The sequence below is a fragment of the Drosophila serrata genome, unplaced genomic scaffold (assembly GCF_035046125.1).
Source record: "Drosophila serrata isolate PLE 108 unplaced genomic scaffold, ASM3504612v1 contig_272, whole genome shotgun sequence".
Classification (NCBI taxonomy): domain Eukaryota; kingdom Metazoa; phylum Arthropoda; class Insecta; order Diptera; family Drosophilidae; genus Drosophila; species Drosophila serrata.
Genome location: NW_028257170.1, coordinates 2,094,785 through 2,110,302, shown reverse-complemented (window position 1 = coordinate 2,110,302; position 15,518 = coordinate 2,094,785). Strand labels below are relative to the sequence as shown.

The window sequence follows — 15,518 nt, the reverse complement described above, 5'->3', positions numbered from 1 at the left end:
TTTAACTATTTCCACAACTTTAGCCCGGTTTTCCACTTCCTTTTTTGTTTATTTAACCTTTCCCTCCATGTTGTTACTGTGTGCAATAATTAGACAATTAAGCGCATAATTAATTTAAAAGTAACCCAAAGCGCCCAAGGACTCTGGCTCTCTACAATCCTAAGCCCACTCAGGACTAACGTTCAAATGGACGGCGCAGGACTCTACTATCCTTTTCGGCCTTCGGCCCCGCGGCCAAAAAACCCAAAACATGTAAATGTTTTTTGAGAAGTCGAGAAGCTGTGGGTGGTATAGAAAGAGATGGGTCGAAAGCAATAGAAAGAGACAGAGAGAAGCTTCTAAATTAAACATGCGAAGCACAACAAGGAATCGCTCGAGCATGCAAAATTGCCATGGGGTGAAACATCCATAAGAAAATGCTGATGACGGTCTTAAGTATAGAGCGACAACAAAAGAAAAGGGAATAAATTAGGCTTTAACCATAAACTGGACATAATTGATATCCTGGAAAGTTGTTTTTGAATATGATAAAATATACAAATTTAGTTTAAATGAGTTTATAATGAAGGGAAATTATATTGAATTGTTAAAATACAACAATTAGGTGAAACTTGAACCTTGAACTGTTTTGATTAGAAATTTAGCTGAAATCTTTAAATTGAAAGCAAATATAAGGATCTTAACTATAAACAAAAGAGAATCTATAGATATATCATATGTAATTAATTAATTAAACTCAATTCTCTTGTCATATTCAAGGCTTTTACTATTTTTACTTAAACCTTATCAATCTATCTGTGGTATAACCCCATTGTACCCTGTGTGTAATATCCCTTTGTTACCCATTAGCAGCCTAATCAACCCAGAATATACATTTATATATATATGACGATGGGCGGTGGCAGCTACTGTTGCCTTCAATGCTTTTGTCCTTTGGCTATTTTTGGCCATCACCGCAGGACCGGGAGCCGCATCGCATCGCTTTTCCCATTGTTTGCGGACAAATCCGCATCCGCATTTGCTTTCAAACAAAAACGTAACGTAAACGTAACGTAACGAAATAAAATGAAATGAAATGATTTTGGCCTGGTCGCCCACACGGGCTCTCTCTTGTCCAGAATTTTTGGGCTGCTGTGAAGGCTTTCAAGGGCACATCATCGTCGCCATCGTCATCGTCATCATCATTATTTTTGTATCCACCCACCCGCCGAGGGTGGCAACGAAAGTTTTTTGTTTTCTGGTTATTTCGGTTTCATTTTCTTTTTTTGTGCCATGTGTCAAATGCAAACTTGTTTCTCCTATCTGGCGCCGATTTGATTCTGTTTTTTTTTGCTTGTCCCGGATCCTCTTGGGGTAATTTTCCATTACATAAAGCCCTTTGCTGCATATGTTGAGGCGCATTTGCGTCAGCAGTTGGATTTTTTAAGGGGGGTTTTAGGTCTGGGGGAAAGTGTCATAATCAATCTGGGTGAAGGAAAAGGGAATTCCCCCGTGTCTTCCCATCATGGAAAAACGGCAACATGAAATTTAAATTTCCCTCAGATTTTTACATAATTGGTTGCGACAACTTTGAGCTCACTTTTTAGGCATTTTAGCGACATTGCCGTGACCTCTGATTAAGTACCGGGAAAGCGTGACCCTTAAAGTTTCTACAAAACAAGTAATTTATTCAAAATGTCCAAAAATTCACCTTAATAAATTGCTGAATAATTAGGTGGAAGTTGTTAGGTGAAAACGAAGCAGTTTTCAATGGAAAATAAATTAAAATATCTCAAATCTATAGAAATTAAGTAAATATTAAGGTGGAAAAGGATTTATGCATCAAGAAATCATTAAACAGGCATTATTTTAATCCCTTTTAAATATAATTAACCTAAAAAAGTAACTAAACTAATAATTATATCTATTCTCTTTTCTTTCTAGGTAAGCCATATAAAACAACCTTAAAATCTGAATACCAGGATAAGTAGTAATTGAGTACAAAACATTTATATATGTATCCTTCATCAATTAGGTCAGATTCCTGTGTTTGTGTCATTTCTCAAAGCGGCCAAACGAATAGAGGCATAAATCTATGTCAAGAATTTCACTTTTCGCGAAACAATTACACAAAAATTATGAAATTATGACAGCGCCTCAAGCTAAAGCCGCCGCCCAAATGTCCTTCTGCCCCTCCTAATCCCTACCCCTCCGGGACCATCACTCTTTCAGCGTATTCTCTCGTATATATGTACGTAAATATTTCATTTAATGTCTTTGGCAATTTGGCGCTCTGTTGTCATTTTTCATTCCGCGGCCCCAAAAATCCCGAAAAAGGAGGCAGCAGGCAGTTTCTTTGGCATTAAAGTGAAATATGGCCAAGAAACTCTCAAAAGCCAACAAAGAAAAGCGGCGGCAGCGGAGCTAACGACATTGACAATGACTCTATTGTTTTGCTTTAGCTTCGCCGGCAAATCCTTGAACATTTTTAATGTGTTCACATTTTTCATAGCCTACTTAAGTGCGAACTTCTGTTCTTCTGTTTTCTTTTTTTTGGGGGAAATTTTTATCTGAATCCAAAAATGGAATTATGTATAGTGGGCGGATTTTGAAGAGGAAGTGTGCAATCAAAATGGATTTTAATTGATTTTAGCTTCATTCGGCTGTAAAAGTCATTGACTGCACTCCAGCATACACACATATATATGTATATACTGGCAGATTTCCCACCCTTGGAAAATTCTAAATTGCATAAATTTATATCTCTCGCTCTCTCGTTCTCTCCGCCCGGAAAATGCCACGCCTACCACCTGCCTTAGCCTGCAGGCCATTTGTAAAATTGATTACGCGCATAAATTGAAGCAGACGACGACCAAATGGAAATACAGAGAGGAGAGTATGGGAGAAAGGGACAGACACGACAACGATGAGGGAAGGAGAGAGTAAGGAGGGGTCGGAAAAGCGGAGATTAGGTTTTTCCCAAGCTTTTCATACCGCCACATATAGTGCAAGGTGCTCCTAAGATAACGTATTGACAGAGGATATATATTAAAGGGCACTTTCAATTCAACCTAAGAACTTCTTTTTGGGATTAACAAGATCTGAAAAGTGTTAATATCAAAAGTTATTGAACTTCAATCCTTTATATTATCATTTCATAATGAAAATCAATTAATTACCTTTAGTTCCTTGAGAAAATATAGAAGCATAAAGATTTTAAATCCCCAAAGATTTCGTTCTTCCAAAAATGTGTAGAACATGTACATATTTTCTTAGATAAAAATAATAAATATATATTTAAAAATATATATATAAACCCTTCTTTATTAGTTCTTCTTTTACACTCCTCACTGTAAATATTCCCATCGAACTAATCTAATTCAAAGCTATTCCTGGTTGTATATATTTGTTTTTTTGGTTGCTTTAATATATATATTTATACAATCCAATTCAATTAAGCCTAATTGCTTTAGCTAGTGTGTGTGTGTGTGCGTGTATGTGTCAGTTTTCCCCCCAAAATCATTTTCCCATTTTCTACCCCCACTTTCCCCTAGAGAAGTACAACCCCAAAAAGTTATTAGTCAATTAACAATAGCGAAAATGTTGCAATTAATGTTGCGTATTTCGCAACAAAATAGAAAATTCAGGAATATGCGAATATAGGCATTAGAATTCCCTGCTGCTATTGGCATACATTGCCATAATTATAACAGTGTGAAATGGTTGAAACATGCGAATTAGTTGCTGTCGGTGGCATCAGGGGAAAACTTGGCCCAAAACATGACTCATTTGTGTATTCAGCACAGGCGACAAAAGTGTAGGGAAGGATTTGAGATTGAGAACATTAGTTAAACTTTTAATTATATTTTAAATGTAAATTGTAAAGTTATTCTTTAAATGAAAACAATGTGCAAATAGATCAAATATGCTTTATTTAGTATGAATTATCCAGTTGGAGATGCATTTTGGATCTTTATCTTAAAGCAACTTGGGAAAATTTAATTCAGGGAGTATTATTGTACAAAGGGTCGTTCTAGATCTGCCAGCTGGAGTTCTTAATGTTTAACGAGTAAAAACTGTCCGACAAAAGCTATAATACTTTTCACAACTTTTAACTAACTAAAAGTAAATAAAATAACTAAACCAATCTAGATCTATGAGCTGGAGTTCCAGGGTTTTTTGAGTTAACTTCTGAATAACTTATACAATTTATTTATATTTTAATAAGTTATTTAAAAACTTTAGTGACCTATACCACCCGCATGATTTTGCACTTCTGTTAGCCTCTATTCGCTCTATTCTGTGACGGTGACCGACCGAAATAATGGACACTGGCTGGGAAATGCCAACATCAGCACAACAATTGGCTGGCTCAGCACATCGCTGGGAAAACAAAGAGCTTTCCATGCCTGCCGGACAGAGATAGATAAATGTACCAACCTGTAGTGAGTGACAGGGACAATCAAAGCGGTGTCAGGACAACGGTGGCAGGAATTAGTAATTTACACGCAGGGCCAACACCACCCCCTCAACAGCTGACACAGGGCATATATAATGAGGCTATAATTATGGCCAAAGTGCAATTAGTAATTGAGGAATTAAATGGTGAAATGTGAGCTAGCTAGAGATTTGCTGGAATTTATTCCTGGCAAAAACCATTAAATAAAAATGCGCTTAAAAATACAGTAAATACGCTAAAAATACCAGAGTAAGAGTGAGGCTGAGAGGGTTCAATGAACGAATAAATCTGGTAGGAGCAGAAAAAAGGCAGTCTGACGACGATGGCAGCAGCAGCAGGAAGTTAAAGGCCCAAAGGCACAAATGCTCACTTGGATGGATCAGCTTTTCTGGGCGGAGGAAGAAGCTGGAGATGGAGATGAAGCTGGAGATGAAAATGAAGACCAAGACAGCGGAGGAGTGGCTGGTCTGGACCGAGTTGAGCCAAGAATAAAGAATGTTTTTTATATGATGAGTGCACAAGGTGATGAGTTATTCAAAAAGCATGTGCAAAGTGTCAGAAGAAATCAAAAATGAAATTATGCAAGCTTTGGATATAACGATACGGAGAAAGATACTGACATGATGCTGCTGCTGGCTCACAACGCCTCCGAAAAAAAGAACAGGAGTTCAATTTGTGTAATATATACAAACATATACATAAATATATAAAAAAGAATGCATCAAAATGAAAAAAGGAATGAAATGTAAAGTTAAGGCAGATGTGAGCCCCAGGCAAGGTCCGAGTCCCAAAAACTCATTGAAAAGTTGTTTTTTTGTCGGCTTAAGCTGCTTAAGGAATCCAAAAGGAATGTTCAGGGAAGTAATATAGAAATACATATGATCGAATGGGAAATACCTCTTTAGTAAAATTATAAAATATTAACTTTATTAGTAAAGACCTTTAATATTATACAAATTTCCAAGAGTTTCACATAACCTCACAGGGTATTATAATTTTAATCAGAAGTCTAAAACGTATTGAAGGAATCAATTCCGACCCTATAAATAATATATATTCTTGATCAGCATCAAAAGCTCAGTCGTTCTAGCCATGTCCGGTCGAAAAATAAATTTTTCACATTTTTCCGAAAATTTAAAATTTTATAAGGGGTTACATCATTAAAATTGCCAAAATTTGACAAAAAATTGAATTTTTTAAATTTGAAAACTGAGTATGCAGCTTTTTTAATCTACTAAAAACTAGCATAGAACATATTTTTAAATTTAAATAAATGAAGGTATCTCAATGAAACTTTGCAGTTAGAATTCTATTTATACTCTCACTCTCGGCCAGATCGGACGACTTTATGATTTAGCTGCCATAGGAACGCTCGGAAAATATTAGAAAAACAATGATAACTTTTACAATTTTTAACATATATATTTAAAGTATCTAAAAATATCTGAAAGTTTCTAAGTATGTAAAGGGGAACAAACCAGTAAGAAAATAAATTGGATTATATAGTCTAGACCTAGATCTGATACCAATAGCTGATATCAATAGCTTCTTCATACATAATATAAATGTCATGGTTAAGACTTACCGCAGTAAAGGACACGTCATTGTTTACTTCCATTCAGTGTAGTGACCAAGATTAGGTGACTTCATCCAAAGTAAGCTTCTTCCTAGTCATCCAGATGTGTTTCATTGGCCACGTCATATTTTTGAAGTCGAAGGCTGATCACTTGCACCATCACTATTGATGTTAACACTAGGTACCCCTAGGACAGACTGAGGCGCGCGCGACCTCAGCGCCTCTATTTATAGTCCCCGAGCAGAGCAGAGAAGAGCAGAGCAGAGAAGAGCAGAGCAGAGCAGAGCAGAGAAGAGCAGAGAAAGTGAGTGTGAGTGCATGGGAGAGAAGCAGTTGCCTCTAGAGATTAACATAGAGCGATTAACATAGAGTGAGAGGGGGAGAGACAGAGAGGAGCAGCGAGCTGATATTTAATTTAACTATAAACAATAAGTAACTATGAGCAGTAAGTAACTCTGATCAGTAAGTATCAATGAACATTAAGTAACTCTGACCACTAAGTATCAATGAACCTTAAGTAACTCTGAACAGTAAGTAACTCTGACCAGTAAGTATGTATGTTCAGTTACTAACTTTGAACACTAATAAACAATGACTTTCAACTTTTGTAACAGTTTCCAGTTTTCAACAGATTTTCATCAAGTTTGGTAATTAGCCATTATATATTAATCTAGAATTGTGTGTACAATGTTATGAAAATCGGACTCTTTTATCATATAGCTGCCATACAAACGATCGTTAAAAATAGAGGAAAATGCAGGCATTACTTTACTGTTTTTTAACATATATATATAATTTATATTGTATTAATTCCTAGTGATCGAATTTCGGTCTGCAATGGTAAACAAACTTCGGCGTGCCGAAATTAGCGTCCTTTCGTGTTATTCTTTAAAATTTATTCAAAACCCTTTTAAAGAATCAAAAAATTCTTCTTTAAAGGAATATATATCCTATAACCAAACATAGCTTACCTAGAAAACACTTTCCGGCAGGACATCTCCAAACTGGCCAAGAGTCAATCGAAAGGATATTTGAATTTGTTTGCGGCGGAAAATCACCCAAAAAAAAGAGGAGACGGAAAAGGAAGATGGCAGAAATAAAATAAGAATGCGACGACAGAACTTTGTGAGCATCGAAATGGCAATTTCAAGTTTTTCCACCCTTTGGCGCTTCCGGCGCTTTTCCAGCCAGAGTTTTTCGCCCCTCTGCTGTGCTTTTCCCTTAACCCCTTCTGATGCGATTCGATTCCAAGCACTTGAACACGAAATGCGCACCTGGAGATTGGAGATGTGTTTTTCTTTTTTCCATTTTTATTCCTTTGGTTCCGATCAATCAGATATTTTTTGGATTGAGTTGAGGGGGAAACTATAACAAATTTTCAAGTAGAGTGAAGAGGCCATGGCAAATTGAAGGACGGTCAGAGCGAGTTCCTTGGGTCAGAGTTGATGATAAATTGTTGATCTCTCTCTCTTGATGCGTTTAGGTCTCGTTTCTGTGCAATGTCTCGGGTAATTATCATTTAGTTCTGGCACTTTTTGTTTCGCCTCGAATATATACTATATACTATATAGATTTATATATAGGGGGCCCTTTCTAGACAAAGAAGACACGCACATGATAAATGATTTCCCATTAACTGGCATTGAAACGTAGCACAGCGAAGAAGCAACATCAAAAATTGCAGCAGCAAATGATGTAAAGGGAAAATGGGGGGAAAATTCGTTATTTGGGGTGGGGCCAAATCAAAAGGGATGGCCAGCGGGGACACTCACACACCGCACACACACCACACACACACCGCACACACACATGCTGGGCTCCTCCACAATGGACAGCGGGACGTGCCTGCATTTTGTCATCCATCATCGTCATGCGATCTCTGTCTAGCCTAGCTATGGCCCTCTCTGTTTAGCCTAGCTATACCCATCTCTGTCTGCCGCCTTTTATCATTCCGCAGCATCCGACTTATTTGTCCATGTTTTTCTTTTCTTTCGTTTTATTTTGTGGTCTTATCTGTTCGCTTTCTGTGGCTCCAGCCGTAAACAATTTTTGATTTTAACCCAATTCAAAGCAAACAAAGTGAATTCTTGATTTTCAGATCATTCCTCTAGCGACGGCGAGAGAGACTTTGATAGATGACCATGAAATATTAAATGGGTGTGACTTTATCTCGATGTGGATGCCATCATCCATCGGGTCAATTAGGGAACTATTCCAGGAAAAGATTTAGTTAGGCAAAGAATTTAGGGATTTACAATATTGTTTATTTTCCTGTAAATATTTCTAAAGTTAATATGAAATTAATTTAACCTTAAAAGGTGTATTTATAATATTCTGAATTATGAATTTCTTTTTAAAGTAAATTTATATAACAGCAAATTTGTTTGGTTTTCTAAAAATTGAAGTAAAGTTTAATAATAAACATCTGCAACATATTGATGTTGCTCAACATGTTCCTAGCAACATTGACAATATTTTTGGCTGCCACATGCTGCTTGCCACATTTTCTTCTGCCTTTTGCCAAGCCTAATATAAGTTTTTTATAAGTTTTAAAATAATGAAACAAAGAGAGTTAGATATGTTCACAAAACTTTTAAGCTGTAGCTTTCTTACTTGCTTTTTATAATTTTTATTTGTATTTTTGACAATAAATACAATAGACAATTTGAAATTATATTTTCTTTGGTATCAGTATGTTTTTTAATAATATTCCATAAAATAACTATTGAATAATTGGTAGTTTCCCCCTTAATGTTTGTTTGTTTTTTGCATTAAAAATCAAACAGTTTCAGTGCATTTGTTTTGATTTATATTTCCCCTTTCCGGACATGATTTTATCACTCACTCACATATCAAAATGTCTCATTTTGCATAACAACCATTTTGTTGCTACGCGTCATTATCTCCTTTTATTCAGTCAGAGTCTGCCATTTGTCTGGCTTTATTTTTGCTGTTTTCTCGTTGTTTTGTTTTGCATTTTAGCATAATCGTTTCGTTGCTCATTATCATTAACACTTCTGGCTGACATTGTGCCTAGACGATGATATTCGTTCATTTCCACAGACTCAGACATGCAAATAGCTTTCTGCCTGTGTGTGTTAAAGGAAAAAACGCCCCAATGTATGCTACACTCAAATGGGATGCTGCTGACTCATCCAATCAGAGAAACACACGCAAACACACACACACACACACACACACACACAGAGAGAGACTTACACAAACCAATTCAATCTGCAGCAAATTTGCCATAATTTTGAACGCTTAACTGTCGTCGGCCAACTAACAGGGCCAAAAGATTTACGGCCCTCAACTTATCACATGGCACAAGCAGATTCCCAAATAAATGGGGTAGAGAAAAGGGAATTATTCTTGGTAACAGTAGAGGCATGCGATGCTGCTGCGCAATTTTTGGGACACCAAAATAAACCAAAGACCATAACAATATATATATTTATATATGAAAATATATATATTTTCTCTGCAGGGCTAAAGGCCTGGAAAAGTGCGGAAAATGGGGAAAAAATTAGCACGCAAAGAAACAAAATATAAAACATTGTCTATGCTGATTTAAACAATTATATATTTTTAAAATGTACAACATTAATCCGCTCGGACTGTCTTGGAAATCAGCAGAGATAAATTTATTTGATCTTAACACCTGTAAAAAATATACTTTTTTTAATATATTTTGATTGTTTAGATGTATTTTCATTATAAGAGAAAGTTCTCAAAATTCCTCAATAAATTTCTTGTTTAAAATAATAAAAAATTCTATATATACCATTGAGAAGCATAGTTCTAACCTACCTGGGTTCTATAAATATGTTTGTCAATTTGTATTATATTTAGGTTTAATTAATGTTAAATTTTTGAATAATTGAATCTTATCAACATGTCCTGGAGATATTTATCTAGCAACATTTCCTTGTGCATTCCGCCTTGTTTCCTTTTTTTAGTATAATAAATGTGTGTAAATTTGTTATACCATTTGTTTATACCATTAACTTTTGGCTTAAAATAAATAGTTCTTAAAGTGTGTTGCCCTACATGTTTTATTAACATTTCACCAGCAATATTTTTCTATGCCTTTTTCCACCAACATTTTCTTCTGTATTTCCCCTGATTACATTGTTATTTTCTTATATTACTTCAATAAACAGAAAGTTATTCTTTCGTAACTCATTTCACTAAATGTGCTTATCAATTTTAATTGATTATTCCATTTATTTCAATACATTTTATTAGCCAAAAGTCAGTTCAATATAAACCACATTTGATGACCAAATGTTGTCAATATTTTTCCCTCTGTATCAAAGGGAAGGAGAGCTTCGGGCAGACAGACGACAAGGACTTGTGTCCCAGACAAAACAGGACGCTGACTAACACACAGCCATGGCCAATGGCATCATAAAAGTTTTCTCCAAAAGCCTGGCCCGACGCCTCAGTGTCGTCGGTGTACGACGGCGACTACTGCGACTGCTCCTTAATTTTCTCCTTAGCCCAAAATGAACCAAAAAAACCAAATGAAAACCGAGCACAGACCAGGACCCCAAAAAGAAAACCCCAAACTCTCCTCGTCTGTTATTTGACCTTTTTTGTGTGTGTTTTGTATTTGCTAATTTTGTGTCTATATGTCTCCGTGCTTGTTGTTTATCAATTGCGAGACAATAGGAATTTGCCTACTTCTAGGCGCCATTTTGTAGGCCTGAATGGAAAAGCTATTTTTTTTGGGAAAATATAGATGGGGGTCGGGAGGAACAGAAGAAGGGGTTGTGCTGAAAAACAAAAGGAAAATAACGCTGGCATTGTCATTTGGCCAAGGCGAAAAGTTGAACGAACTTTTAAACTCCATCGAATGTTTGTTTGCTTCTCAGTCTGTCTGATTTTGACTGGGCTTTGTCTCTCGAAGAGAAAGAGAATATAAAGTGACATTCTCATTCCTGGGAATGTTGGGAAAATCGGCTCTGTTTGTTTATAATGCGACACTTGAGCGGTGAATGTGAACTTAAAGATTAGCATTGCGCAGATGGAAATATTTTTTAACAATAAGATATAGAAGGTTTTCAGTGAATTTAGTAAGCAAAATGTTATAACCTTTGGATTAGATATTTAAAAGATGGCTTTAAGTACTGTAAATGATGCAAGCGATTTATAGAAATTTAGGAGGAAGCAGTGAAATGTTAATATTATATAATTATAACTTATTTGCTTCAATATTTGTACTTGTAAATTATTGGGGGGTGCTAAAGAAATCCCTAGGGGATGTAAAACTCTTTAAAAGGTGTCAACAATTGAGATACAATATTACATATAGTAAAAAATCTAATTGATTTTGTATTATTGTATCTGTTACTGTAATAGTATAGTAACTTGAATAATAAAGTAGGGAATTTGGTTCCTAAAAACTGTAATTCCTTACATTTAGATATATTTTTAAATGTTTTAAAAGCTATGGTGATTTTTGGAACTCACTAGTATTTAATTTCCCTATTTTCCAAATGCATATATAAACCTAATTTTAATATATTTTCCTTAAATTTCCAGGGCCGTCACAGATCCTCGGGATGGACGACGCGTGGCCTTGAAGAAGCTGCCAAATGTGTTCCAATCGTTGGTCTCATCGAAACGCGTTTTTCGCGAACTGAAAATGCTATGCTTTTTCAAGCACGAGAACGTAAGTGGAAAATTCTTAACCCCCTTAACTATCTTTATATATCTACGTACAGTTTACATTGTCCACTGGTGGCATTAAAAAAATTTAATTAAAATATTTACATATACACACACACAGCACTTTTGATTATTGTCACAGCGGGGAGCCAACTGTCTGTGTATTTATCCTTTATTTCTTTTTACGTAAAATATTACGTATACGCCGGGATAGCCCGAGTGCTCCGTTTGCCTTTTGGCTTATATCTCTCTGAATTTATTAACAATTATATTTTCCACTTTAGCCCCAGCGTTGTTTTTTCATATCATATTTACAACTCAAACAGGCGAGGGATAGCCTCGGGGAAAAAATATAATATCCTTTTTGGCAGAACATTTTCCACATTTTCCCCATGTCCCGTTGTTGTCTGCTCAAGTGGAATTATTGTTCGCTCGGTATGATTGTCATTAATTAAATGTTTGATATGGCACGTTAATTTATTGAATTTAAAAAGTTGTTCTTAAAGGACAAAAGCCCTCGTTTCACTTTGGTTTGTTTTCGCAAGTGATTCTGCGACAGTAATTAATCACAAGACTCTTGTGAAAGAGTGATTAAACCGTGAAATGTGAATGCAACGATAAAAATTAATGCAAGATTAACATTTGCTGTGACCTTTACAAAAAAAAAGTGTATATTATTTATCTCAAGCATCACTTCTTGGCTCAATTTATTCTTTCAATAAATAAATTACTCTGTGAATGATCGATGTGGGCAACACTCTGTCAACATTTTCCAAAATGAAGCAAACAAAAAAAAATATAGTGACTGAATTGAACAAAAAACCGTGAATTGTTCAACATTTTGTGGCAGTTTTAAAGAGCCTGAGGCATTGGTAAAAAATGCATGAGTTGCATGTTGTAATTTTGCCAAAATATATTAGCATACAACTTAAAAAAAAAAGAGCACACAAAAGCACAATATGCCAGTAAAAAATATATAAAAATAAATAAATATTCTCTGTGAATTGTCAGCATTTATAATTTATTTACTTATTCATTGCAACTGCACGTGCTGAGAGCCATTGAAAGATTCGATTTGTTTCTATTTTTTTCAAGAACCTTTTGTTATGTTTGCCATATTTGGAGCATTTGACATTTGCATTATTATGTTTACCCCCAGCTAAAAAAAAAAGACAAGGAAGAGGTGGTTTTATGGTCTGGTTTTTATATTGCCAAACTGTCACATAAGATTCGATGCAGTCTTAAATGTCACGGTCTCTCCTCTCTCTCATATTTATATATATATATATTTTTGTAAAGCATTTCCCAATCATTTTCATATTGGTTCAACTTCATTAGACACCCAATAGGCCGTGGGCTGTCTGGGAATCTAATGCTCAAGGAGATGGCCAATATATATCTTTACCATCTCGGTTTATCCATCATCATCATCATCTTCATCAGCCTACATGATTTTCTCTGTATTTTTCCCACTTTTTTTTGTTGTGTCCGCTTGGCTGCGTGTGAATTTCGTAATGCAATAATAATAATGTTAATAATAATGAAGAAGAAGTCTGGGAGAAGTGGGCGTTATAGAGCAGACAGCCAAGTCCCCTCACCTCCGCCCTCTTAGCTGCAAATCGCTTTTCCATATGTCGACGGCAACAACAACAACCACAATTGTTGTAACACCTTGCCCAATATGCAAATTTTCTATTAATATGCATAAATTGCTAAAGGTGGGTGGGTGTGTGTGTTGTCTATGGGTGGTAAGGGGGGAAGGCGGTGAAATAAAGAAGCACAAGCGAAGGCGCGACTTTGTTGTCAACGCTTCAAGCAATATACAGAGAAAGAAATAAAGGGTTATAAGTTTAATTTGGATTTTTATATTAGGTTTGTTGTGATTAATTTATAAATGAAAATCTATTGAAACATCTACATTTTCAGGCAGCAGTTTTACATTTTTTTAAATTTTATAAAGCAAGTTTCTACCTTTTTTAACATCTATGTTTCTATAGGACAAATTAAAGTTTAAAAAACGCATAACTAAGCCAAAAGTGAATTAATTTTATTTCGGAAAGCTTTCCTATAATATTTTAATTGCACTAACAAATCTGCATACTGCGTTTGTTCATTATATTTTTAGTTTTTGACTAAATTTATAAAAACCAGCAAAAACGTATAAAAACAGACAATTTTTCCGAAAAATCATAGTTTAAAAAAACTCATAACTAAGCCAAAAAATCATTAATTTTAATTCGGAAAGCGGTTCTATGCTTGTTTTTAGCAGATTAACAAAGCTGCATACTCAGTTTTCAAATTTAAAAAATTCAATTTTTTGTCAAATTTTGGCAATTTTAATGATGTAACCCCTTATAAAATTTTCAATTTTCGGAAAAATTCAGAAAATTTAATTTTTGACCGGACATGTCTAGAACGACTCAGCTTTTGATTCTGATCAAGAATATATATGGTTTATAGGGTCGGAAATGACTACTTCCTTGCGTTTTAATCTTCTGACTGAAGCTATACTCTGCAAAAAGGTATAAAAACAGACAATTTTCTTAAATAATCTTAGTTTTCCAAACATCATAATTAAGCCAAAATAGCATTAATTTTGATTCGGAAAGCTTTTCTGTGCAAGTCTTTATAGCACTAACAAATCTGCATACTGGTTTTGTTGATGCTGTTATACGTTTCTGACTAAAATTATAAAAACCCGCAAAAAGGTATAAAAACAAACAATTTTTCCGAAAAATCATAGTTTAAAAAAACTCATAACTAAGCCAAAAAATCATTAATTTTAATTCGGAAAGCGGTTCTATGCTAGTTTTTAGCAGATTAACAAAGCTGCATATTCAGTTTTCAAATTTAAAAAATTCAATTTTTTGCCAAATTTTGGCAATTTTAATGATGTAACCCCTTATAAAATTTTCAATTTTCGGAAAAATGTGAAAAATTTATTTTTCGACCGGACATGGCTAGAACGACTGGGCTGTTGATGCTGATCAAGAATATATATGGTTTATAGGGTCGGAAATGACTCCTTCATTACATTTTAAGCTTCTGACTAGGATTATAATACCATGCAGAGGTATAAAAAACTTAATTCCATTTTTCATTAAACTCAATATGCTGCCTTTTTAACAATCAAAATTAAATAAAACTAATTTAAACCTGAACCATAAAAACTTCCCCGATTGAATTTAATGCTTTTTTCAATTAGTTATGACAAATTTACAATAAGTTTCCTTGATCAAAAGGTATAAAAACTAAGGTATTCAAACTTAGCTTTCTTTTCTTTTTTCATTTTATCATTTTCGTATTTATTTTTATTTTTTGCAAACTAATTGCAAGTACTCTCGTTTCTGTTGTTCCAAAAACTGTTTTCTATATTCCGAATAACATGTTTGTCTTTAGTTTTTCTTCTTTTGCTTTGCATACAAATCCTATTAAAAACGATGACATATTTTCCTTATTTATTTTTTTCTCTGTGCGCCTTTTTGCATCTGTCTGCGTTTCCTGTTTCATTTCCTACATGACAGACATCATTCAGAGAATGGCAAACAAGTGCAATCAACTCGGAACGTTTAGATAGAAGGAGACAGGGGCAGGACGGGGGACAGGGGCGTCGAAATGGGATGTCAGAGAGGGGGTCCCCAGACAAGTTGCTAACTGAGAGGGGTTCTGGGAGGAGGAGGTGGAGGAGGAAATTTACTGGGCTTGGCACGTGGCTGCCTTGCATTTTATTGCAAATTGGGCGCAACGTAGAGTAGTTTTCAAATGGCCCAAAACGAACGACTCAACTATTTATAACTCAATCAATGGAGGTTCCTCAATTTCCAAAGTTCT

At 35.1% G+C, this 15,518-nt stretch overlaps 1 protein-coding gene across 1 annotated transcript in view; it reads left to right on the top strand.

Moving 5' to 3' along the window:
- Positions 1 to 15,518, top strand: part of nmo (serine/threonine-protein kinase nemo) — an 89,409-nt gene that overhangs the window by 60,910 nt on the left and 12,981 nt on the right. Inside the window, 1 exon segment of the mRNA XM_086833994.1 lies at positions 11,562 to 11,691. Coding sequence (XP_086690120.1) covers positions 11,562 to 11,691 — 130 coding nt within the window.